General features: G+C 49.3%; 4 protein-coding genes across 5 annotated transcripts; 1 reads left to right on the top strand and 3 right to left on the bottom strand.

Moving 5' to 3' along the window:
* Nucleotides 1-717: 717 nt before the first annotated feature.
* cldn19 (claudin 19) lies at nt 718-6,425 on the top strand. 2 transcript variants are annotated; one of them, XM_061290726.1, is made up of 6 exons: nt 718-930; nt 1,001-1,378; nt 2,641-2,805; nt 3,079-3,163; nt 3,893-4,039; nt 4,852-6,425. In XM_061290726.1, exons 2-6 carry the CDS (start codon nt 1,156-1,158, stop codon nt 4,886-4,888), a joined length of 657 nt encoding a protein of 218 aa, XP_061146710.1. In that variant the 5' UTR covers nt 718-930; nt 1,001-1,155; the 3' UTR covers nt 4,889-6,425. The 2 variants fall into 2 exon arrangements, with proteins under 2 accessions (XP_061146710.1, XP_061146711.1); XM_061290727.1 differs by having other exon boundaries at nt 3,893-4,078.
* A 286-nt stretch (nt 6,426-6,711) lies between these two features.
* On the bottom strand, nt 6,712-13,277 carry nucks1a (nuclear casein kinase and cyclin-dependent kinase substrate 1a). Its single transcript, XM_061292219.1, has 8 exons — nt 12,933-13,277; nt 10,560-10,609; nt 10,152-10,245; nt 9,741-9,787; nt 9,522-9,668; nt 9,116-9,274; nt 7,380-7,529; nt 6,712-7,246 (listed from the first exon to the last, which is right to left on the bottom strand). Exons 1-8 carry the CDS (start codon nt 12,947-12,949, stop codon nt 6,966-6,968), a joined length of 945 nt encoding a protein of 314 aa, XP_061148203.1. The 5' UTR covers nt 12,950-13,277; the 3' UTR covers nt 6,712-6,965.
* Nucleotides 13,278-13,962: 685 nt separating this feature from the next.
* pdrg1 (p53 and DNA-damage regulated 1) lies at nt 13,963-15,678 on the bottom strand. The gene is made up of 5 exons (XM_061292220.1): nt 15,380-15,678; nt 15,062-15,134; nt 14,901-14,975; nt 14,529-14,609; nt 13,963-14,425 (listed from the first exon to the last, which is right to left on the bottom strand). The coding sequence occupies exons 1-5, from the start codon at nt 15,461-15,463 to the stop codon at nt 14,343-14,345; spliced, it is 396 nt and encodes a 131-aa protein (XP_061148204.1). The 5' UTR covers nt 15,464-15,678; the 3' UTR covers nt 13,963-14,342.
* Nucleotides 15,679-16,018: 340 nt separating this feature from the next.
* Nucleotides 16,019-22,536, bottom strand: si:dkey-156n14.3 (zinc finger protein ZXDC). The gene is made up of 10 exons (XM_061292212.1): nt 20,208-22,536; nt 19,905-20,057; nt 19,082-19,160; nt 18,877-19,007; nt 18,579-18,749; nt 17,853-18,508; nt 17,582-17,660; nt 17,329-17,480; nt 17,053-17,154; nt 16,019-16,858 (listed from the first exon to the last, which is right to left on the bottom strand). Exons 1-10 carry the CDS (start codon nt 22,258-22,260, stop codon nt 16,772-16,774), a joined length of 3,663 nt encoding a protein of 1,220 aa, XP_061148196.1. The 5' UTR covers nt 22,261-22,536; the 3' UTR covers nt 16,019-16,771.
* Between the last annotated feature and the right edge of the window lie 810 nt (nt 22,537-23,346).

The following is a 23,346-nucleotide window of genomic DNA, read 5'->3' as shown; positions in this document are numbered from 1 at the left end:
GTGTGCGTGCGTGCATGCGTGCGTGCGTGCCGCTTGAAGTACTTTCATTGTGTCTTCCACGCTGGTTTAGTTGGAAAAACAGTGAGCACTTTGTGCTTTGTGGATTTGCCCATTGTTTGTGAGAAGCGAGTGGGAGAAAGATGCGCACGGCTCTGAGTACAGCAGACAATAGGCAAGTATTCTGTGATTGGCACAGCTATCGCTGTTTAGACGGACGCACAAGAGAGAGCTGCAAGATATTTGGATGATGTTTTGATTTGGAAGCTTGAGAATCTCCCGTCCGTCCGTCCGTCCGTCCCATCGTTGATCTGAAATGAAACGATGTGAACACTCGTCATCATACCGGCAACATTGTGACGACAGCCGCATCATTGGGGCTTGAGGGTTGACACAAGAGGGCTGTCAACATCCTTTTTGTCGGGAGCCGCTCTAGAAGGTCTGGCTTGCCTCAGACGGACGGCAAATGTAACCATCTCATCATATTATCACTTATTACGCAATCAAAGGTCAGCAGGGATTGCAGTTTGCTTTCAATTGAAATGGAATGCCATGTCATTCATTCCATTCAACCCAATTGCCTTCTTTATTTGGGGATTTGCCTTGCTGGGGCCTGCTTGCCACTTCTTATGTTTCATCCAATTTTGAAAGTTGAACGACGTCATCGTTTGTTCCTCCTCCTATCGGTGAGCGCCCTCCCTCCCTCCCTGTAGGCGTGACTGTCGGACCACCACGAGCCAGTTCTTCAACTCAGCCCATTGCCTTTTGCAGTTTCCCCCTCTTTCTTCAAAACCTTTCATCCATCCATCCATCCATCCATCCATCCATCCAGCCTGCACTGCGGCACTCAAGCCTGGAAGTGAAGACTTGAGGAGTGAGCGGCAGAAAGAACCAAAGTTTGCATTTGAGATAGGCTACCGTCTGGAAAAAGAGGTAAGTCAAAAGACTCGCTTCCGTGTGATTTTGCCTGTGAAATTTCTCCACTCTCGCTTGCCCCCGACAGGAGAGACATTTTGGCAACTCTTTCAATGCGATTCTCCATATCGGAGTTGTTTTAACTGGGACAGACGGAGCTCCCGTGCCAGAGAGAAAAGAAGAGAGCCACATCAGATTGTCCGCCAGCGACAGAGATCAAGCCTTGCACAAGTTTGGAGAAGGATGGCAAACCTGGGTCTCCAGCTCTTGGGTTACTTCCTCTCCTTGGGCGGCTGGATGGGCATCATCTCCACCACAGCTTTGCCCCAGTGGAAGCAATCGTCGTACGCGGGCGATGCCATCATCACCGCCGTGGGTCTGTACGAGGGGCTGTGGATGAGTTGCGCCTCTCAGAGCACAGGGCAGGTCCAATGCAAGATCTTTGACTCCATGCTCTCGCTTGACAGTGAGTACAGTACCTGCTTTACAAACAACCTGCATTGAAGGGGATTGAGAAAAAAACAACCAACAACATATGAAATGAGATTGCTATATCCATCTTGTGCTCCGGTCTAACTCTTTGTCGACACCGTTTTGTAGGGACGTGATAGCAAAAGTCCAATCCTTTTTCCAGATCAATGTTTACACGTTGTCAATATGGAGAGAATGAAGGGAGTTGTGACATTGAATCGCAACCTCCCTCCCTCCCTCCCTCCCTCACATTGCATGTTCGAGTGCAAACAAAGACTTGGAGCAATATCTTTAGCATACATTGTATCATGGAAATACAAATCCACACGGTTTTAGAGCGAGCACTGTGGCGAGAACTCCCCTTGCTACCCACTGCTGAAGAAAGTTGGATTGTCTTTCTGAATGAATATGGCCTGTGTTTAGGCAAACACAAGCGCCGATTCACTCCTTCAAACAAACACGCGCACACAAAGAACTTTTGAGCCATCTCCAAAGTGTACTGTTGGAAGCGGAGCACTCGTGACTCAAAACACAATGGAATATAGCACGGACGTTGCTAATGTTCACCGCACCACCCTCTGCCACCACGGATGGCAATGGAGCAGGGCGAGCAAATGCACCTTGGAGCAGGGCGAGCAAATGCACCTTGGAGCAGCTCGCTTTATTGAGCGAGAAGGGAATTGGAATGGAGCATGAAGCAGGCAAAACAGACAGCGTCACAAAACACCAACAGGACTGACTGACTGACAGGGACGGCAAACAGAAAACCACCGAGGCAAAGACAGGACGGACAAGGAACAGTCCGACAAGGTTGTGACACGGAGACAGGACTTAATACGCGACAGGTGACGAGAGACAGACAGAGAGAGAGAGAGAGAGAGAGAGAGAGAGGCAGGTGACTGTGATTAGTACATTGATTGAGAGGAGACACAGGAAGGGAGGGGCGAGTACACACACACAGACAGACAGACAGACAGACAGACAGACAGACAGACAGACAGAAAGCATGACAACCTACACATAACAAAACAACCGTGACACCCTCAAGTTCACTTCTTCATGTGTGCATGCCAGTAAATGAAGTGGAAATATGTTCCTTCCCCCCACTGAGTTCTGTGCGGCGTGTGAAGGAAGGACATTGTTTTGGAGGGTGCAAAAGCGCTCGTATGCTCAAACGGTGCTCGACTGGACTTGTTGTGCTCTCTTTGACATTGAATGACTTGAAATGATGCTTCATCTTGTCCCCCCTGTCTTCAGTCCACATCCAGACATGCCGTGCCCTCATGGTGGTGGCGGTACTGCTGGGCCTAATCGGCATCATCATCAGTGTGGTTGGGATGAAGTGCACAAAGGTGGGAGACAATAACCCGGCCGTCAAGACGCGCATCGCGGTGACTGGAGGGGCTCTCTTCCTTCTTGCAGGTATGGATGGATGGATGGATGGATGGATGGATGGATGGATGCATGGATGGATGGATGGATGCATGGATGGATGGATGGATGCATGGATGGATGGATGGATGGATGGATGGATGGATGGATGGATGGATGGATGGATGGATGGATGGATGGATGGATGGATGGATGGATGGATGGATGGATGGATGGATGGATGGATGGATGGATGGATGGATGGGGGGAGGTACGGATGGATGGTTGGTTCTCAAGCTCTTCTCTTCTCTTCTCTTCTCACAGGTCTGTGTACATTGGTTTCCGTTTCTTGGTATGCAACGCAGGTGTCTTATCAGTTCTTCAACCCAAATACCCCAGCCAATGCCAGGTATGATGATTTGAAAGATTCCCTCGTTTACTTTGAAGTCTATCAATCTTCAAGTGGTTCTTAATGTTTTTAGCCGTGCTGAAATCGGAGTATTTAGCGAGCCTAATCAATTCAGCCCAAGACTTGCGTTGTTTTGCTTTGTTGTATTGTGTTTTCCAAATGTTTTCTTTCTTTCTTTTTGTTCTATGGGTGGAAGTCACTACATATTTAAAGGTCTTTCTTTCTTTCTTTCTTTCTTTCTTTCTTTCTTTCTTTCTTTCTTTCTTTCTTTCTTTCTTTCTTTCTTTCTTTCTTTCTTTCTTTCTTTCTTTCTTTCTTTCTTTCTTTCTTTCTTTCTTTCTTTCTTTCCTTCCTTCCTTCCTTCCTTCCTTCCTTCCTTCCTTCCTTCCTTCCTTCCTTCCTTCCTTCCTTCCTTCCTTCCTTCCTTCCTTCCTTCCTTCCTTCCTTCCTTCCTTCCTTCCTTCCTTCATTCCTTCCTTCCTTCCTTCCTTCCCTCCTTCCCTCCTTCCCTCCTTCCTTCCTTCCTTACTTCCTTACTTCCTTACTTCCTTCCTTCCTTCCTTCCCTCCTTCCTTCCTTCCTTCCTTCCTTCCTTCCTTCCTTCCTTCCTTCCTTCCTTCCTTCCTTCCTTCCTTCCTTCCTTCCTTCCTTCCTTCCTTCCTTCCTTCCCTCCTTCCCTCCTTCCCTCCTTCCTTCCCTCCTTCCTTCCTTCCTTCCTTCCCTGCCCAGGTACGAGTTTGGCTCAGCCCTCTTTGTGGGCTGGGCAGCAGCAAGTCTGACTCTTCTGGGGGGCTCCTTGCTGTGTTGTTCCTGCTCCAAAGAGGACTTGCACGGCCAGCAGTATTACCGGCAATCGCAGCCTTCCACAGCTCGGGAGTACGTGTAACCCTTAGCCATCAAAACAAAGTTTGCTACGTAAGATTACAGACAAGCATTTACAAAGTCCACACTAAATATCCAGCACTAAAACGTCAAAGTGCTTCTGAGAAGAAGCTAATCCAGCAGGTACACCAAAGGCTCCTGTGTTTGCAGGCGATCGACCGGTTGAAAATGTGTTTTGTCGTGCTTATCTGAATCCAAGCACAAGTATGACTAATTCTAGGACGGTGGACGAAATCCAACGACAGCGATCCCTCGTTGATTGCTGACAAGTGGTGAAAATCCGCAACGTGGAGTCAATCTTTTTACGCTATCCGCACGAGACGTTGATAATAGTATTTGAAAGACTTGATTGTATTTGGAAACACTACTGAAACATGAAAGTCTTCTTTTAGCAACATTCTTTACGGCTTGACTAAAAGCCAGTCCCAAACAAATCACGGCTCCGCAAGATTTGTTCAAGACTTCATTCAGGCAGCCCATTTCTGCCTGGGCTTTCTTTCTTTAGGCCAGAAAAGTGCAAGTGCAAAATGATGGCAGGAAATATTCAATAGCTCCAATTCAAAGGTCAAGTCAGTATCATCACCTGTTTGAAATGTTTGTTCTTTTTCGAGTTGAAGAATTGAACGCTCTTTTTCACAATATCACCGCCCCGATATAATGTCGAGCTTTCCGATTCACCTCTACTTAGTACATCGATTGGATTGTCCATCCATCCATCCATCCATCCATCACAGGCACTTTTGATCGATTGTCTCCACTTCTGTCTTTTAATACTATTCTTCTCTTACTTCTTCTCTCTAATTCAGGGCAGAGTTGTTGAGTGAAACTAGTTTCCCTGACTGATCTGCTTTTTATCAAGAATTTTCCGACTGCCCGACTACTCTTTCTTCTTTTTCCTGTCGCCTTTGACTCACATGCAGTATTTGACAGAATAATATTGAACTTGTTATGACTTTTCAATTGTGATATCATGACATGACCAAATCTGCTTTGTTGGAACCTTATTATATTCTCCTCCATTTAAATGAAAACAAAAGCTAATTTGAGCCAACCATATGTTTTGGGATGGCAAGCATACGGGATCATGCCTCGCTCTCTCTCTCTGTATGGTGTCGTTCACCTGCCTGCCTGCCTGCCTGCCTGCCTGCCTGCCTGCCTGCCTGCGTGGCTGCCTGCATGGCTGCCTGCCTGCCTGCCTGCCTGCGTGGCTGCCTGCCTGCCTGCGTGGCTGCCTGCATGGCTGCCTGCATGGCTGCCTGCCTGCGTGGCTGCCTGCCTGCGTGGCTGCCTGCCTGCGTGGCTGCCTGCGTGGCTGCCTGTCCCACCCCCCGGATAGATTGGAATGTTTATCTTTTGTTTCAATGTATTAACGAATAATCAATGACAGAATAACAATTGTGAATGATCTCCTACCGGTCCCGCCTCAGTGCCTCATGTTTGGTGACAGAAAAACATGACGTATCACCTGATTATAGGCCTGTTTCTTTCCCAATAAAGTGGATTAGCTCAGCCCACCAATGCCTTCTTTTGTCTTCTAAACTGACACTGCCAACGCTTCTCTTTCGAGATCAACAAGCATATTGGCCACCAGATATCATCTTAACATGGCAGGCAGGGCTGCGAGGGAGGGCCCACTTGTTATTTCTCGTCAGCTCAACCTATTTGCCGTGTCCTTTGCGACATTCTGTCTCGCAAAAACTGCAATCACATTTCCCACAGTGGCTTTTCTGAACTTATCGGAATCAAAGCTCACACTGTACTGTATTTTAAATTGATATTTTTAATCGCACGCGAATGATTGCATTGGATGGACAGGCAGAAAAGATTTTCAATCAAGATACTTTATTTCGTTTCTTAAAAAACAAACATAAAAAAAAATAATATAGAACTAATACAATGAACAAAAAAGATAATGCACAAAGTTGAGGAAGAAAAGATGCATTCTTTCAAAATAAAATAAAGTCGGTGGTGCCTGCATGGTATCAATGATGAAATGGCTACAGTGAGACTGCAGAGATTGTGCATGGTTAGAAACCTTGAAGCAGAAGCAACCATGCATGTAGGTAGGTAGGTAGGTAGGCAATTGGAAATAGAAAATTGGGCATGAACACATGCTGGCCTATTAAAAGTGAATGAAGAATGCCTTATGAAACAGCAGACCTATCACAGTGATCGATGAAGTACATTCAACCAAATGAATCGTTTCCAAAATTGCAAACTTTATTTGCTTTTATTCTCTCGGTTTACCCGCAAAGCACAAAATAAAAGAAGACAATAAAAGACAACCGGGCGGGCGATACATTTGTCAATGTAGCGATGGTAAAATGAAACGGTTTTTTGTTCAAAGGAACAGGTCTGGAAATTTAGCGCCTCACAGCAATTGCCAGGAAAAAAACGAGACGAGGAGGGAGACAAAAAACAGGAATGAAATCTGTTGCGTATGTAGGACGGATTATCGAGGAACCGCAAACAAATATGGGGAGATTTGTTTCGGGAGCGTCAGAATGTTTTCCTATCGGAAGGAAGGAAGGAAGGAAGGAAGGAAGGAAGGAAGGAAGGAAGGAAGGAAGGAAGGAAGGAAGGAAAGAAGGAAAGAAGGGAGGGAGGGAGGGAGGGAGGGAGGGAGGGAGGGAGGGAGGGAGGGAGGGAGGGAGGGAGGGAGGGAGGGAGGGAGGGAGGGAGGGAGGGAGGGAGGAAGGGAGGGAGGGAGGAAGGAAGGAAGGAAGAGTCAAAAGAATGGCTCACGTGTGATATCAGACGATGATGGTATGGGTCGGTCGGCTGCGATCCATGCTCGAGGTGAGTCGAGAGAGGGGGGAATAAAACAGAAGTCAAGCACATCTAGTCCAAACCATGTATCCAGGCCACCAAGAGGACAAAAAAAAACAAAATGAACCATGAAAAGCGTATGAGAAATGATCTAGTCTTCCCCAGAGGGGGCTTCCTCCTCCGATCCACCTTCCTCCTCCGATCCACCTTCCTCCTCTTCCTCTTCCTCCTGCTGCTGCTGCTGCTCCTCTCCGGCACCTTTCTTTGTCATCTTGGGGGCAGGGGAGGATTCTTTCTTCTCAGCTTCCCCCTCTTCGTCTTCCTCTTCCAAGGGACTCTCAGGATCATCTTCCTCCTCTTTGGGTGAACTCTTTTCCAAAGCCTTGGTGGTGGTGTGGCCTTTGCCCTTAACTTTCATGGGGCTAGGGTTGACTACAAAGGCAGCGACAACAATTGTTAGCGCATTGGACGACCGACCCACCGACCCACCGACCGACCACATAGCCCGTTTTGACAGGGTTGGTCAGGCAGGGAGGGCTCTTCAACAACCATTGTCCTTCCTTACCTGTAGCCTTTAATCTGGGTTTGGGAGATTTCTTCTCCTTGTCCATTCGGCCTCGTCGAATAACCTTCTTGCTTCTCTTTTTGGATTGACCGTAGTCGCTGTCGTCGTCATCTTCCGCCATAAAGTCCTCATCGCTGCCAGATTCATCAGCTGCAAAAAGAGACATGATGTCTGTCACTTGGCAAATGGGTCACGCGCCATAAATGCCACTTGGAACATCCCAAAACTCTTTTGGGTGGGGGGAGGGGGAGCAATCCATGTGCTGACATAGCTGCAAAGAGCTCATTTGCAAAATAGGAGCACTTTCGACAGGGTCAGAAAAGGAAGGAAATCGGTGTAGTCTTTGGTAGGTAGGCTTGCTGGATACGAGGACTTGGATTCACTTCGGTTTCTTGCTTTGGGTGGGGGGGGGGGTTTCCTCTTCTTTCTTCAATGTATGCAATTTGCAGCTTCTGGCGGTCACTTGAATGCAACACCACTGTGAAGATAGTTTGCAAAAGTGTCCAATGTCAAGTAGCACATGGAAACGGTGAAGCTGGTTGGACTCATTTGGACTTCATTCAACTCTTGTTAAGTTGAATTGAAGCACAAAATCACCAGTGTGGATTGGATGACAAAACCAGTGCTAGATGAGCGAGCGGGCGGGCAGGCGGGCGGGCGGGAACTCAGCAAAGACATTTGCAATGTTTGGGTCGGTGGAGCCCGTCCGTCGGTGATACGATTAAGAGGCGAGCAAATGAGGCCGTTTCAGCGATACACATTTATTTTGTTCAAATGTGTTGCTAGGTAAGCTTCAACCTTCCAAAATGACCAACATTTGCTCATTTGTGTGTCCAAGTCAACAAAGGCCTCAACTATTGCCGATTGCATCTCTGCTATCATTTGTCGTTCATTTCCATGACTTGGAGAAGTTGACAGATCTCAACTGTCAAGCTGACAAGTCCGGTTTCCGGACGCTAACAACAACTCCGCGCTGTGGTATTTCATCCTAGGCTGCGAAGCCCCTTTCCAAACAATAAGGCCACGCGCAACTCTGAAAGAGAACAACAGAGAAAAGCCATGTCAAATAAGAAACAATTCTTTGAATGAGAATATCTAACACAGCCAATGAAAAGAGAGGCAGTTGCAGGTGGTCAGAATGAGCAGCAGTAGCTACTTTTTGGGCCCTGTCCAGCTGAGAAGGGCACGGCTCAAATGTATACAGATAAAAGCCCCAAAGATCCTCGTCTCACACACACACACACACGCACACACATCTGGGTGCGGTGAAATTTGTCCTCTGCATTGAACCCATCCCCGTGTGATTTGGATGTATTCTTTTCATTCAAATACCTTGGGTCCAACTGCTGGAGGTGGGTCTCCTGTGAGATGATTATTTCCATCTCTTGAAATCCTCATCTGGATGAAACAATGTCAGACGAAGCAAAGCAGGTCGTCGCGGCACTTGCCGTTGTAGCGGGTTGGAGGTGCCCGGCGGCTGTCCGTTTGAGGAAAATCAAGCGGCCAGAAAAGGTGTTGCCGCTTCAGCGTGCGCCCATAGCCCACCATAGCGTCGCACGAGTGAGTGAGTGAGTGAGTGGAAGAGAGTCCAACCCTTCAAACACTTATGATGATGTCCATCGTGTTATTTAATGGGCGGCACTTCAAAACTACTTGAATCATTCCCCCCCCCCACATTTCATGTTCATCTTCACACATTTCAAAGGTTTTGTTAATGGCTTCCTTGATGTACTTACGATCAAGGTAGGGTTCCTCTTGGTCCTCGTGTTCTTCGTCCTCACTGCCTCCGTCGCCCAGAAGGATCTCTCTTTGTTTGGACACAGCCTTGGAGGCGGCCTGACGTACCGTTCGCTTTCGGCTGAGATCCTTGTCGTCGTCGTCGTCGTCGCTGCAATCTGCAAAGGTCACACCAAAAAATGATCCCTGATCAAACATAAGAAGAACCTGAAAAGAAGTCCAATGCAATGCAAATAAGAAAGGTTGCAATACAATCAATGAATTTGGAGGTGCCAAATTTCATCAATAGCTACATTGAGAATCAATCATTTCGAGCCGTTGTTTTTATTTCCCAAATCCTCCAAGTTGACCCTAATAAAAGTAAATCTATTCTTGATTGACACATTTTGCCACACAACACATTACCTGTGTCACGTTTTCTTTTCGGTGTCCTTCTGCTCGGCTTCTCAATCTTGGGTTTCTTGCCTCTTTTGATTTTCTTTTCTTCATAATCGCTTCCTCCGTCTTCTTCCTCGCCAAAGTCATTTTCTTCGTCGTCACTACCAAAGTCATCTGGAAGTCCACGTCCAGCTTGTTAGCGAGCGCTTTGCAAATCATTAAGATAAGCACAAGTCGTGGACTTACCAGCAGAATCATTTTTGGATTTGGAGAGTTTGTCCTCAGAGTCCTCACTGAAAGCAAGAATCAGGAAAAGAACAGAACAAACAAACAAAACATCATCAAGACATAGATGGGAGTTTGGAAATGGCATGTCTTTGAATACAACCAGAAAGCTACCATTGATTAGTTTCTTTTTTCAAGGTACCAGTATTTTTTGCTATGGTGTCATTTTTGCCACCTCAAATTAGTAGCCACACTTTTTATTTTCCTTAGCTATCCAAATCCCTTTGCGGCCATGGGAGATTGTTGCAAAAAGAACGGCTATTTGGGACTGATCTTAAAATCATGTTCCACACTCCGCTATCTGGCCATACGGCAAGCAGCTTCTCTTGTGGAGTGACAGATGTGTAAAAGGCTCCATTTGGGTGTCCTTACCTTTCATCTTGTGAATTCTTGGAGCTCTTGTGCTTCAGCTCACGGGGTGCCGCACTACGCACCTTCTTGGGATTAGAGTCACCGTACTCCTCATCTACACAGAACAACACGTAGCACTAGCCACGTAAATAGACCATCCATCCATCCATCCATCCATCCATCCATCCATCCATCCATCCATCCATCCATCCATCCACGACTTGTTTTCTCCCTTCCAACGTAGCTAACATTTTGCCTTTCTATTATTTGATCACAGTTGGACTACTTCATTATTATGAATGCCCTGAGAACGAAATGACTTGGATGGATGACAACGTTGCATTTTCCAGATATGATTTGATATGATATGATAAAGCCCCACCCAGGAAGAATCCGAGCGGGAAGAGCCAAAAACGTAAAATCTCTTACCTGCATCGTCAGACTCGTTGAATTGAGAGTAGTTCACCACCTTTCTGTTCCTGGAAGGACAGAAGGAGAAAAAGAAAAAAAGGATTTACTCGCTCCACAACTTTTCGCAAGCGCCTCGTTTCATTTAAATGGAGCCCTGTACAATAGCATAGGAGAAGGAAATGTTTTATAGGAAGTCAGTTCAGAAAAAAAAGAATACTCTGTCAATATACAAATACCAGCTCACACTGGAGCAAATAGGAACATCATTCCAAAAACATTTGAGAGCTTCAACTTGTGGCTTTTCACAAAAACCTCAGTTTGTTTCTACAAACATGAAATCTATTTTTTTACAAATTCTATCTTGATACTCGGGGACGGACGGGCATGATTAAAATGAGTCCTTCAAATCATCTTCTCCTCAAATATGGATGCAAAACATGCCGCAGGTCGAAAGAAAAAGATCTCCCAGACGTGTCGAAAAATTCAAGGCGAGCGCATTTGAATTCCCGTGTTATTGTGAATCAGCTGTTTATTAGCACTCTCTTGGTGCAAGTTCCAAGCTACAGTCAGTGGCTGCTGAAAAGCTCGTTCCGTGTTATGAAACAAGGTGGATGAAGAGCTGCGCGTTATTCACGTTATCATTGTCTCTTCTTGCAAGCAAGCAAGCAAGCAAGCCGGACAACACTGCCCTTTCTCCACTAGCTAGAAGAAGAGAAAAAGACACGTAATGCCTCAGTTGACATGATTGACAGCTGCCAGTGGACCAGTGCCGATGGAGGGAGGGCGCCACGCTCAGGAGTGTGACGTGAAGCCGCTCCAAGACAAACAACAATATTTATCTTGTAGTTCGACAGTGGTGAACGGCAAAAAAGTTGTGTGGTCTGAGAAGGCCACAAAAACTACTTTGATAAAACGTGTCTTGGAAAATGGCCAACTTTTCAACTCCAGAGACTTTTTCTCAGTCTTGAGCTGTTACACGTCTCAATTTTGGTAGATCTTGGTGAAACGGAGAGCGTAACTCTATAAAAGGCCAAAAATGGGGCCAATTTGAAAAGAAAAAAAATCGAAATGGTGGCCTTCCTGTGATGCAAATGTCTCCAAGAGAACATTTTGGTCGGTATATTTTCTCATGTGTGTTGGAGATAGAAAACACAACATTTCATGCATTGCACCCATCATCTAATATTTCAAAACTCCCCAAATGTTTGCTAGTTGTTGTCGCAGGTCTTAAGACAAAAGTTTGAAGTCAATCAGGTGAATCATCTGGTCCTAGGACAAGGGTGCAAAAGTATAACCTCAGGCCAAAATGATAGTCAAAAATTCATAGCTCGCTACCTGTTCATTTTAGACTAAGGCTCCAATGGACTTTTTTCTACATCCCAGAGTGCAACATGTGCCTGGCAATTTTTGTAGGCCTCGGGTCAAACGTACTAGGATTGTTGTTGTTGTTTTTTTGCACTCGAGGTAGCTCTGTAGAGGGAGGCATTTTGCTTTCAAATATCCACCTTTTCGCCAGGCCCTACGAGCGAGTGTCCAAAGTTTGGCGCGTGAGGTAAATTTGGGATTCTATGAGGTGACACATAGAATCCAAAATTGACCTCACGAGTTTTCATGGATGCTTAGGATGTCAAAAATGCCATCCTTCTGGAGACAAATCATCATTTCTACCAAAACCAACAGTAGAAGTCCTTTCAATGTTTTTAATTTCACAACGCGCTATGGTAGAGGGAGCCACTTGCAAAATCAGATGAAAATACGCCATTGCATCTCTCATTTATGTCAGTCTAATCATCCATTTCAGTCCATTCGTATACCTGCACAGCTGGCACGGGAATATTTTCCTTCATAGTAAAAAGCTGGCAAAGCTTGCAGTTAAATGTCTATTGGGGAGAGGGGGAGAGAGGGAGGGAGGGGGAGGGGGGGGAGAGAGAAAGAGAGCGAGAGAGAGAGAGAGAGGGCAACACGGAGCCTCCAACACTGAGCCTCCATGGGTGCTTGGAAGCATCGGTATTGTAGCAAGGATCAGGCCTTCAGCAAACAAATGTTTCGTACTTTCTTACGCAAGGCCTACATAGTCATCAGCGATGCAAATGAAAGCAATAGGGGGGAAACATCCATAGGCCCCAATGTCACCGGGAGACTTGCTTGACTAGTGTGCGCGCGTAAGAAGTGAAGCACACCACATTCATGCCTACATTTTTTTCCCTCCACCACGAAAAGCATTCGCTCGCAGCTAGCCGCCTCCTTAAAGACAGACAATATGGCGGGCGGAGGCGTGCAACTACGGTGCGAGTGAGAGAGAGCTACGCCTGGTTGCTGCCGTTGTTGCTGCGGCGGGCGGGCGGCCGGCCGTTTGGGGGCACAGACAGACAGACACACAGACAGACCTACCTTACTGGTCTTGACATTATGCTGGAACAGCGTAAACGTTGAAATGGTGACTTCCAGTGGGAGAAGAAAAAGCAGGAGAAGCGAAAATCGACTGTAGAATCCGCTCTGCTCAAATAGCAAGGCAGGCGGGCGAGCGAGCGAGCGAGCGTGGAGAAAGAAAAGAAAAAAAAAGCACAGATACCCAAATCAGAGTAAGCGCTTAAACTCACAAGTATAGTAAGACTATCCCTACAAATGGATCAATGTTTGCCTTCAGTCACGCTAAACGTAGAATAAAACAAAGTGAAATTGCAATACTGCGTGCAACCAAACGTAAATTCAAGGTAGGCGGGTCCTGGCCAATAACCGCCCACCTATACTGGCTATTGAAAGGAGAAGCGCGGCCACTCGCCGCTTCCATTGGCTCATTTGAATCAACTATTTCCCTTTTTCATTGGAGGGCTGCGCTGCCTGCTGATTCATTGACTTGTCAGCTCGCCCGCTCGAAGGCCCGCCCGCTCGCTCGCTCGCTCGCCCGCCCGCTCGCCCGCCCGCCCGGCCGGCGGGTGAGGGCCGAGTGGAGGGCAGAGCAGATGGCATCCTCAGGAGGACCGTTTGGCTCGGTACGCACCGAACTGGAAGGGGTCTATGGTGGTGGGGGGGGGGGGGGGGGGGGATGGATCTGACGTGCTCCATGACAAGCCGCTCAAAGCACTTCATGACGATGGGCGTCAGTGCCACAGGGCGGTAGTCACGTAGTACATGATGGAACCGTACCTGATGCAGTTGGATTGAATTTTTTCCATTCTTTGGTTTGCAACCGTTTGTACTTTTTCGCAATTGCGGGTAGGTTGGAGTCGGTGGCGGTGGCGGGCGGCTACGGAAGCGGTCCCAGACGAACAGCCCCCGCTAGCCGTCCACCGGCAGAGGTGCGTCAGGCGGTCGTCGACATCTTCCAAAGAGGCACGCGGCATGTCACGTAGCGCAGGGCAAAGTGATGACAGCTGTTTGGGGCACATCCATTTCCATGCGTGGAGCCAAAAGAGAACACTTGCCGTTTCCCAGTGTTTATTACAGGAACAAAGACAATATTAGCCACGTCAACGATTCAAGAGTCGGCGACGGCAGCATGTCCGACTCGCAGTTCAGAGGTCCGGCCGGGGCTCTGGCCTTCTTGCACGTGCTTCCAAAAACATGCACACGTGCACAGTAGGCCGACCGAGCGCTCCGAATGATTGGGAGTGCGAATGGCTGTTTGTCTAGGTGCCACCTGCAATTGGCTGGAAACTAGTTCTGGGTGGCCCTTGCCCAAATCGGCTGGGATGGTAGAACTGGATGACCGGATGGACAACTTTAGCCCATCAACAGACTCAGAAATCAGGACGGCTTCAAAATACACCTGCAAACGTGAAACCTGTGCAAGATGTGAGGTCACAGCTTGAAGACACTCTTAACGGGTTTCATTTCTTCAGTGGACAGTGGTAACAGGTTGTAGCCTCTCAGCTCAGGCTTTCCTGCAAAAAGAGCGAGGAACGAAAAGAGCGTAACTCCAAACTTGCCACTTCCTGCTGTATTTCAACACGTTGTGCTAGAAGAAATTGGATATGCTTTTCTTACCTTGCGTCTTATTTAGATGATTGACATTTGCTTTCAGTCCTTGGCGGAGGTGATTTAGTTCACTGTCCAACTGGTCCTGATCTACACACAAGCAAGCCGAATCTCAGTCCAAAATGAAAAGCAAGGTTTTTCCTGCGCCATTGAAATTGAACGTTGGCGCCTGCCTGGCAGGCACGGTGGGCCATTTGAACTGCAAGTGTCGGTGTATGTTTTCAAAACGAACGAATGCTTTAGCACGACAATAGTTCAATTCTTATTGAAACTCTTCTAATACGTTGACAGAATCGTACACGGCACGGCACGGCACGGCACGACACGTCACGGCACGGCACGGCACGGCACGGCGCGTGCTCAGCCTCAATTCGATGTTACCTTTCTGAATCATTTCTTTGGCCGTGGACTTGGGGAATTTGATGAACGTATGTCCAAAGCAAACCTTGACTTTTTCTGCAAATGACGGACGGGAACGAATGAGTCATTGCCAATACATAGGTCATGAAGTTTGAAATGACGAACGGGACGGGATCACCAACCTGCTGAAGCCATCTTTTTCAGTGCATTCAGTGCTTCTCTGTTTCCGTTTCTCTTCATATCCAGGTCAATCATCTGAGATGCAAACACACACTGAAGAGATCACAGACTTGCGTGTGACAAGAAGAAGAACTACTTGGATGGAATGAAGTGTCAGTTTCACCACGTGCTTCTTAACTTCAAGTAACACCGCGGCGGCGACTTGTGTCAACAAACACAACTAGCATCCAGTACCCCAGAATGCAACGCGCGCACCCGCCCGACTGACTGTTGTAGCCGTTGTTTCGTTGAACGCGCACCAAGACATTTACATTTACTACCTGTTGTTTGGTGGTCAGAACTTGTTCCGCTGCCTCCTCAACCTCTGTCAAATAGTCCACTACACGCTGAGATTCCCAATCCATTGCAGTTCGGCAACTCGCACAACGTCCGCGGCGGCGGTGCCCTCTGAGGGAGCGCGATTCGAAGCCTCACCTTGGAAAAGCTAGTCAATCTCATTTCTTGATTGAAACTTTGTAGATCATCGCTGCTCTGTTCGTTAGCACCATTGCGGATCTTTCCAGCGAGCCCAGCCAAGCGTCAACAGAGGAAGGAGGAAATACAAGCGTTTGGCTTTTTTTTTTTTTTTTTTAACACAAATCTTTATTTAAAAAAACAAACGAGCACAAAAAAACAGCAAACCATATGTTTAGGACTTCAAATGAACAGAAAACCGTTTAGTGTACAACCTTTTAGGTCAATTCGTTTGACAAAGAATGATAGTTTTACAATTATTAGTAGTCATTTCTAATTTTGCTACATGGAAATTATTAAAGCGTGTTTCTCATTGCCATAGGTAATAAAGCTTCATTCCAACTCGAACTCGTCGTGCGTGTCTTCAATCTATAACTTGCATCTCGGCTGGTTCCATCTCCTTTTTAGCCCATCGGATGAGATCCATTGACAGAAAAATCACGACCTGATATTATAGCCTGCTTTATCAATGCAAGTGTGGTAGGTTAGACACAGTCAACAGTCCAACGTATTGCATTTCTATGTTCATTTGTGAGTGCTAAGAAAGTTGTCGCTGCACTTCCCGCATCCGTTCCTGTGGCTCAATCTTGATTCAGCAATGGCAGGTTGGCTTCAAATGACCTGCTGGTTTGATGGGAGGGAGTTTTTCCGAGGTGTTCTACATATCCAAAAGCGGAACATCCGGGGACGGACGGCAACAATGCTTCGGATTGTTTTATTCGTCCGTGCCATTGAATAATAGACGCCAAATCAACATAGTCTACAGAACCTTAACACATGTCAATACATTCTCACACACATGATCTTACTATTGCCTCATGTAAGTTCACGTATCAGAAAAGGCAAGTTGTGGAAAATTCGGACAATGTGAATGTGCATGGTGTCAGGAGTAAGACAGAACGTAAAGAGCAAAGAGACATGCTAAGCATTGCAAAACCAAGGCAAAGACGCCATGATGTAAACAGAGGAAAACGTCCGCCGTTGCAGGGCTGCTCTATTTGAATGTGCTGCTACGCAACCAAGCTTGAGCTTTCCTCTCCACACGAACGACAGCGAGAAACCAATGGCTGGATGGTGATGGTCCCAGTCTACGCAAGTCAGATATAGAAAAGATTACTAGTCAAACTTGGCTGTCGTTTTTAGGAAAACACTGTATAGTGGCATGGAACGAATGGTGTGCTCGGTCGGTCGGCAGCCGGTCACTCTAGGTCTTGAAGGTTGATTGTGCTTTCAGTGAATTGCGAGTCATCAGAGCCACTGTTTTCTTCTGTGCTTACTGTGGTTTCCTGTGAGGAAAAGATGAAGTTTGTATCAACATGTTTGTATCAAAGCTAAGCCAAGAGCAAACACAAACAAACAAACAAACAAGCCGGCCTCCCTCCCTCCCTCCCTCCCCTTTTCTGCATCACAAATAGGATCTGATCCAAAACGTGGCAATTGCGGTGTGACTATTCAAGAAAAGCTTTGTAAAACAACATACCTGTAAAATGTTGACTGGAAGGTCAACGGTGAGCTGAGAGTGCGAGGCGGACGGCTGGGAGGTGAGCTGAAAAGCGAGATCTCCATCGCTACCCGGCTCATCCTGAACAAAGGTTTCAGAAAATCAGCAGGCGGGCTGGCTCTGTTGGCTATATCCAAATAACAGCTGGAGCGGGCACTTTCAAACGGATGCCTTTTCCAATTGAGTGAACGAAAGAGTCTCTTCCCCGCTGCCATGCTAGATTCTAGCACGCTGCATTGGGACTTGCAATCTCACCTGGAGGAGCTGAATTTGGACAAACTGCGCACTAGAGTCGCGCAGGTGAAGGCCTCCAAAAGACGCTGCTGCGGCTCCTCCTTCACCGTAGCGGCCGGTGGATGGAGTGGATTTGGCCCCTTTTGCTTTTCTCTGACTTGCTCCAGAGTCCCCTAAATAGAGCGAGATGAAGTCGCTTGATGTTTTTGCAAAAGCCCCATTCGATGGCGTGGCTTCACATCATGGCTTCACATAGATGCTGGCTCTGCGTTACCAGAGAGCGAAGGGCAAATCTGCTTCCTCCTCTTGGCCAGCTGAATAGCTCTGTAGTCTGTCCTTGCCGAGCCGCCGTTCTGGCCGAAAAGAAAAAGACAAGCATTTTGGTCACTACATTTAGTTACAAGCAGAGCTGTATTGTTTCTCTGCTAAATGCATCTTAGAGCAAGCACAGAGCAAAAAGGTGTACAGTAACACCTCCTCCGTTCATGAACAAATGAATCTTTTTTTTCTTTTCTTCAGACAACACGACTTCAGTTTGTAAGTACCTGGACGCAACTAAGAGTCCCGAGCCCTCGGTGGCCACCCGCCTCCGCCGTAGGTGAGGCCAACAGTTCTGAAACGGGGGCAACCGCCAAGGAGGCCGCAGCTTCCATCCCCAGGGCACCGGAGGAGCCGAGCGGCTGCTCGAGCGCGGGCTCGCTAAGGGAACCGGGAGCCCGGACGGCGAGCGACGTGAGCGCGCCGAGGGCCTCCGGCGTGACACTCTGTACGTCGTCCAGATTGAGGGTGCCCTGAGGGGGTAGAACGTCACCCCCCACCGTGCCGCCTAAACTGCGACCCATTTCAATACCGAGAGGGTCCGCGGGCCTGGCCGCAGTGCCGTTAGAAACGGCCAGAGCCGGGCCGACCGCGGACGGTTCGATAGCGAGGATGCCTGAAGTGACCAGGGAAAGGTCCATCGTGAAAGTGCCGCTGGAATTGGAGTGGCTCCCGCCGACGCCGACACCGATGCCGACACCGATGCCGGCAGGAGACGTGCTGGCGCTCCCGGACGACACGTTTGAGAAAAGTGAGCTCAGGTCCAAGTTAGTCAGCTGCTCGCTTCCAGGAAGACTCGACCCGGGAACTGTTACTGGACTGGGGCTAATGAGCTCACTGCTGGGGGTCAGAGTGGGCGTGCTCTCCATCTGGCTCAGAACATCTGCGATAGAACAGGGCTGGGGTTAAAGCTCCTCACGAAGAAAGTCGCAAGGAAAAGAATGTTTACTGACCAGGGCTGAGCTGATGCTGTCTCAGCATGTGACTCTTGAGAGTGCTGCGGGAGGAGAAGTGCTTGGAGCAGTTTGACACGGGACATCGAGTCCGGAGGGTGCTGGCGTCCTCCTTATGTTTTTTGCTGTGGATGTAGAGGCTGCTGCGAGCTGAAAATTTGGCATTACAACCTGAAAGAGAGCAAAGACCCAAACCAAACGTACACGGTGAAGCGTTACGCCCCTAACGTGTATGCATACTTACTTACTGAACTGCCCTGATAACATCCATATTTGGCTGATGCAATCTGTACAATACCTTCTGCGTGGCACTGGAAGGGCTTGGTGCCGAGATGCGTGATGGTGTGACCTTTGAGGTGCTCCGCTCGGGTAAACGATTTCCCGCAACCTTCTTCGGTGCAGACGAAGCGGCGATCGTCGTCGTGTTTGCTGTTAAAGGACGAGTGGAGTCTGGGACTTTTTGTTTTCAGCAAGAACGGCTGTATCAATGAAGAGCCACTCACCGTTTGTGACGGAGCAATTTGGACATACTTGTAAAGGACCAGCCGCAGCCCTCGGAGTCGCAAACAAAAGGCCTCTCCCCTGCAAAGGGGCAAAGAAGGGAATGATTGGAGTTTAGCGGTCAGTTGGGGGAGTGCGCTTAAGGCGGGCGGGCAGCCACGCAGGCAGGCAGCCACGCAGGCAGGCAGCCACGCAGGCAGGCAGCCACGCAGGCAGGCAGCCACGCAGGCAGGCAGCCACGCAGGCAGGCAGCCACGCAGGCAGGCAGCCACGCAGGCAGGCAGCCACGCAGGCAGGCAGCCACGCAGGCAGGCAGCCACGCAGGCAGGCAGCCACGCAGGCAGGCAGCCACGCAGGCAGGCAGCCACGCAGGCAGGCAGCCACGCAGGCAGGCAGCCACGCAGGCAGGCAGCCACGCAGGCAGGCAGCCACGCAGGCAGGCAGCCACGCAGGCAGGCAGCCACGCAGGCAGGCAGCCACGCAGGCAGGCAGCCACGCAGGCAGGCAGCCACGCAGGCAGGCAGCCACGCAGGCAGGCAGCCACGCAAGCAGGCAGCCACGCAGGCAGGCAGGCAGGCACGCAGGCAGGCAGCCACGCAGGCAGGCAGGCAGGCACGCAGGCAGGCAGCCACGCAGGCAGGCAGCCAGGCTGGGGAGGTGGAGTTGCCGTTCCCACTCCCCCAAGCTACACATGCAGCACATCTATGCTCAATGACACGAGAGTCAACCTGCTGCCAGTGATTCTCTGACAGGAATCAATGTCTTTCATTACGGTTCGCTCCATAAGCCGTGCCAAGCACGTCGTCCCGTCAAGCGTCAACTTACCGGTGTGACTTCGCAAATGGAGCTTGAGGCGACAGGCCTTGTCGTACATCTTGGCACATCCCGGGTAGGTGCAGGTGAAATGGCCCGTCTCTCTGAAGTGAGTGCGGTTGTGCGAGTAGAGAGCGCTGAAGGTGATGAACGTTTTCTCACAGCCTGTGGCGTCCCAAATGAGACATGAATAAATGAGGGGGGGGGCGTTAAAACGTGGCTCATTTTAGGCTAGCGCTAAGCTCTCAGTCTCGGTTTGAAGCACTTGGCGCCCGTCATCCATTTGAGATGTTTTCGGAAAGAATAGCGCCCTACCTGGGAATTCACACTTGTGCGGCCTCTGCGGCTCAAAGTGGACCCTCTGGTGATTGGCGAGACGCGTTTGGCTGCGGAACCTCTCGCTGCAGATCTCGCAGACAAAGGCGTCGTCCTGCTCGTGGACTTTGCTATGAGCCTTAAGGTTGTAGACGGTGGTGAAGCAGCGGCCGCAGCCTTCAAAGTGACACGTATGCGGCCGTTGCTTGTTATGGGACTGAAGATGGCGCTTGAGTTTGTAGGACGTGGCAAAAGCCCAGCCGCAGCCTTCCACCGTGCATCGGTAGGGCCGCGGGTCTTCGGCGTGGTTCAGGAGGTGAACCTTGAGTTTTTGCCGCGTGTCAAACGTACACGAGCATCCCGCTTGCGGGCAGGCAAAAGAAACAGCCATCGCTCTGCTGCTCCGGAAAAGGACTCCGCCGCTGGCGCCGCCGCCGCCGCCGCCGCATTTCGAGTCTTTGTTTGCGATGCTAGGTGATGCGCTAACCCAATGGCTTTGGGTTTCTTCCTCACGCAAGACTTGGGCGGCGGCCTCCTGCTTGACAACAGAGCCGGAGTGAAGAGCGGGACTCGAGGTGGGCTTAGAAGCTAGGTTGCCCGTAGTCACAGAGTCGCATATGGACAAGCCTGGCCTGCCCTCTTCCTGGTGGCTGGAAACTGCCAATGTGGTACTGATCTTCCCAATTGCTTTGGTGCCACCGTCATAGTTGAGAAGAACAATATCTTCGTGACCTTTCATTCCTAAATGCTCCTTTAAGCTGACCAAATCGTCCTCTTTGTGAACATATCCGTCAGACGGGGCAGCTAGAGTCAACGTTCCGTTCTCGATGCTCACCACGATGGTCTGATTGTTGATCATAATGGTTCCAGAAAAGGTTCCGTTGGAATCGGGATTTGAGGCGAGAGCGGCGGAATTGGCGACGTCATCCAAAATGAACTGCGAGGCCTTGGTGGTTTCCACCATGTCCGAACTTGTGGAAATGAAAGAGTCATTACGAGCCTGAAAGGAAAAGTCGCGCAACGCCTTTCCTTCACCGTTTTCTGTACACAGCTGACCGCATAATTTCTCGCCATATTTGTTGGTCAAAACAACGTCTTCCACTGTGCGGCAATCGTCTGTTGCTTTCGTACCGACCTTGGTTGTTACAGAGCCGTTGGTCAAATGATCCTCAACTTGGGTCGAATCGGACCCATCCGGAGGTTGGGTGGAAGAGCAAAGAAGCCCATGACTAGCGTTTGCGAACTCCACGGGAGTAGCTTTCGGACACTCCAATCCTCGTCTTTTCATGTTGTCCCACATTTTAGACGAGGAGCCTAGTCGATGTCTGTCCCTCTCACCCTTCCAATCATCTTGATAAACATTAAAAACTAAATAGAGCTCTTGGGCGTTGTTGTGGCTCTCCTTCGATGCGATTCTATCCAGCCCGGGGAGGTTTTGGCTTGTCAGTGACGGCGGCTTGGAGGCTCCGTTGCCACGCTGATGCCGCAAAACTGGAAATGGTAACGTTAGTTGCTGTTGCTGCTGCTGCTGCTCCAGCTGCTGCTCCTCCTGCTGCTCCAGCTCCAGCTGCTGCTGCTGCTCCTGCTGCTGCCGCCGCTGCTCCTGCTGCCGCGCGAGTTCCTCTTCCCGTTGGGGTGGAAGCGGCGGCGGCGGCGCCGGCGCCATTTGCAATGTCGAATCCGCGTCGTCGACTCTCCGAGCAGAAACGACCAAAGTCGACGTACTCACGATGCCCCGGTCCTCTGTGCTCACGTTGCAAAGTAGCCTGTTGTGTATGTTGTTTTCGTCGCCGAGTCGCATCTTGGTGACTGGCGAAAAATCCACCTCGCTACCATTTTCCGCCAGTAGGCGAAGCGGAGATGCCCTTGGTGTGTCGTCGTCGTTGTTGATTTCAAATTCAGACGGTTCCAATTGGAGATCCGCGTCATCTTGTTGGGATTGCAAACGATAGATTGATACACAAAGTGGCCCGGGCGCCGACGACGTGTCTGCGTGAGGAGCGCCATGTTGCGAGTGCACGTTAGAGGCATCACAAAGCCCCTGGATTTCCATCTTGGTATCCCTGTAGGACTCACTGGCAGCATAGACCCGCCCTCGTCAAATCTCGCAGTCGAACGGCAACAATTGGGCCGTCGTTTACGTTTGGACACAACACCGGCAAAGTTGCCACCAAAACAGCTCTACCTCGAAACGCTTCCACTATTAGTGAATTGTAACCGTCATACTCCATGCTGGCTGTTTTAGGTTTACAAGTCGTGGGGGTGTGGGCTTCGCGTACAGAATTGGAACGTATTGTGTATGGTGGGAGCACTTCCGGTCTGCCTATTGCTCCTTTTACGCCTCCTAGGTTCGGTTCAGTCGAGTCTTTTGCGACACACCGAAACATCGCGATGAACGAGTGTCTCGCGAGGGGAAGCTCGTCTGGTGGAAAGAAATGTGGCTTCGATTCCAGACTTGAAGTGGAAACAAATGGCACGTGTGTTCAATTCGTTCAAATAGTGATCATTCAGGATTCAAGAGTTTTTTATTCGCCATGTTTGAGCGTGCAGAGCCGAGTGAGTAAGTCTCTCCCTGCCAGTACAAAGCCTCTCTAACAGCAAGCCCTATGTAGTGCCTCCATGCGGCGACACATGGTAACTGGGTACAACACGGACCCAGGCTAAACTACAAGGGACTCGGATCGGAGGAGGTTTGGCCCCTAGACGTGCGGCACACGCAGGCCCACCGGTGTGTGGACAGGCCCTGGTGCCCACGAACCAGCCCCCAACTATGGGTTGAATAGTACCACTGCCCAGTGGGCTCCTCGGGAGAGGAATGGCCTAAGGGAGTCAACCCCTACAGAAAATCAATTTCCCCTTGGGTTGGTGTCAGGAAGGGCATCCATCCGGGTGTAAAAAGTTTTGCTTCAAACATTTTCTCAGTATAGGACTCTCAACCAGGAGATGGCAATGGACCGTCCCCGGTGGAAGAAAGCCATATTCAGAATCCAGTCCAACCCAGCGGCGCCTGGAAAGCGGACTTTAAACTGATGATGATCCCTCGGTTTCTGTGGGAAATCATCCATGGACGAGGGGCTGGAGAATTATCGCTCTCGCTCTCTCTCTCTTACCAGTATCAGTGGTAAATAGTTCTCATTCA

The sequence above is a fragment of the Syngnathus typhle genome, linkage group LG11 (genome assembly GCF_033458585.1).
Source record: "Syngnathus typhle isolate RoL2023-S1 ecotype Sweden linkage group LG11, RoL_Styp_1.0, whole genome shotgun sequence".
Classification (NCBI taxonomy): domain Eukaryota; kingdom Metazoa; phylum Chordata; class Actinopteri; order Syngnathiformes; family Syngnathidae; genus Syngnathus; species Syngnathus typhle.
This window is presented reverse-complemented; position numbering and strand designations above follow the sequence as displayed.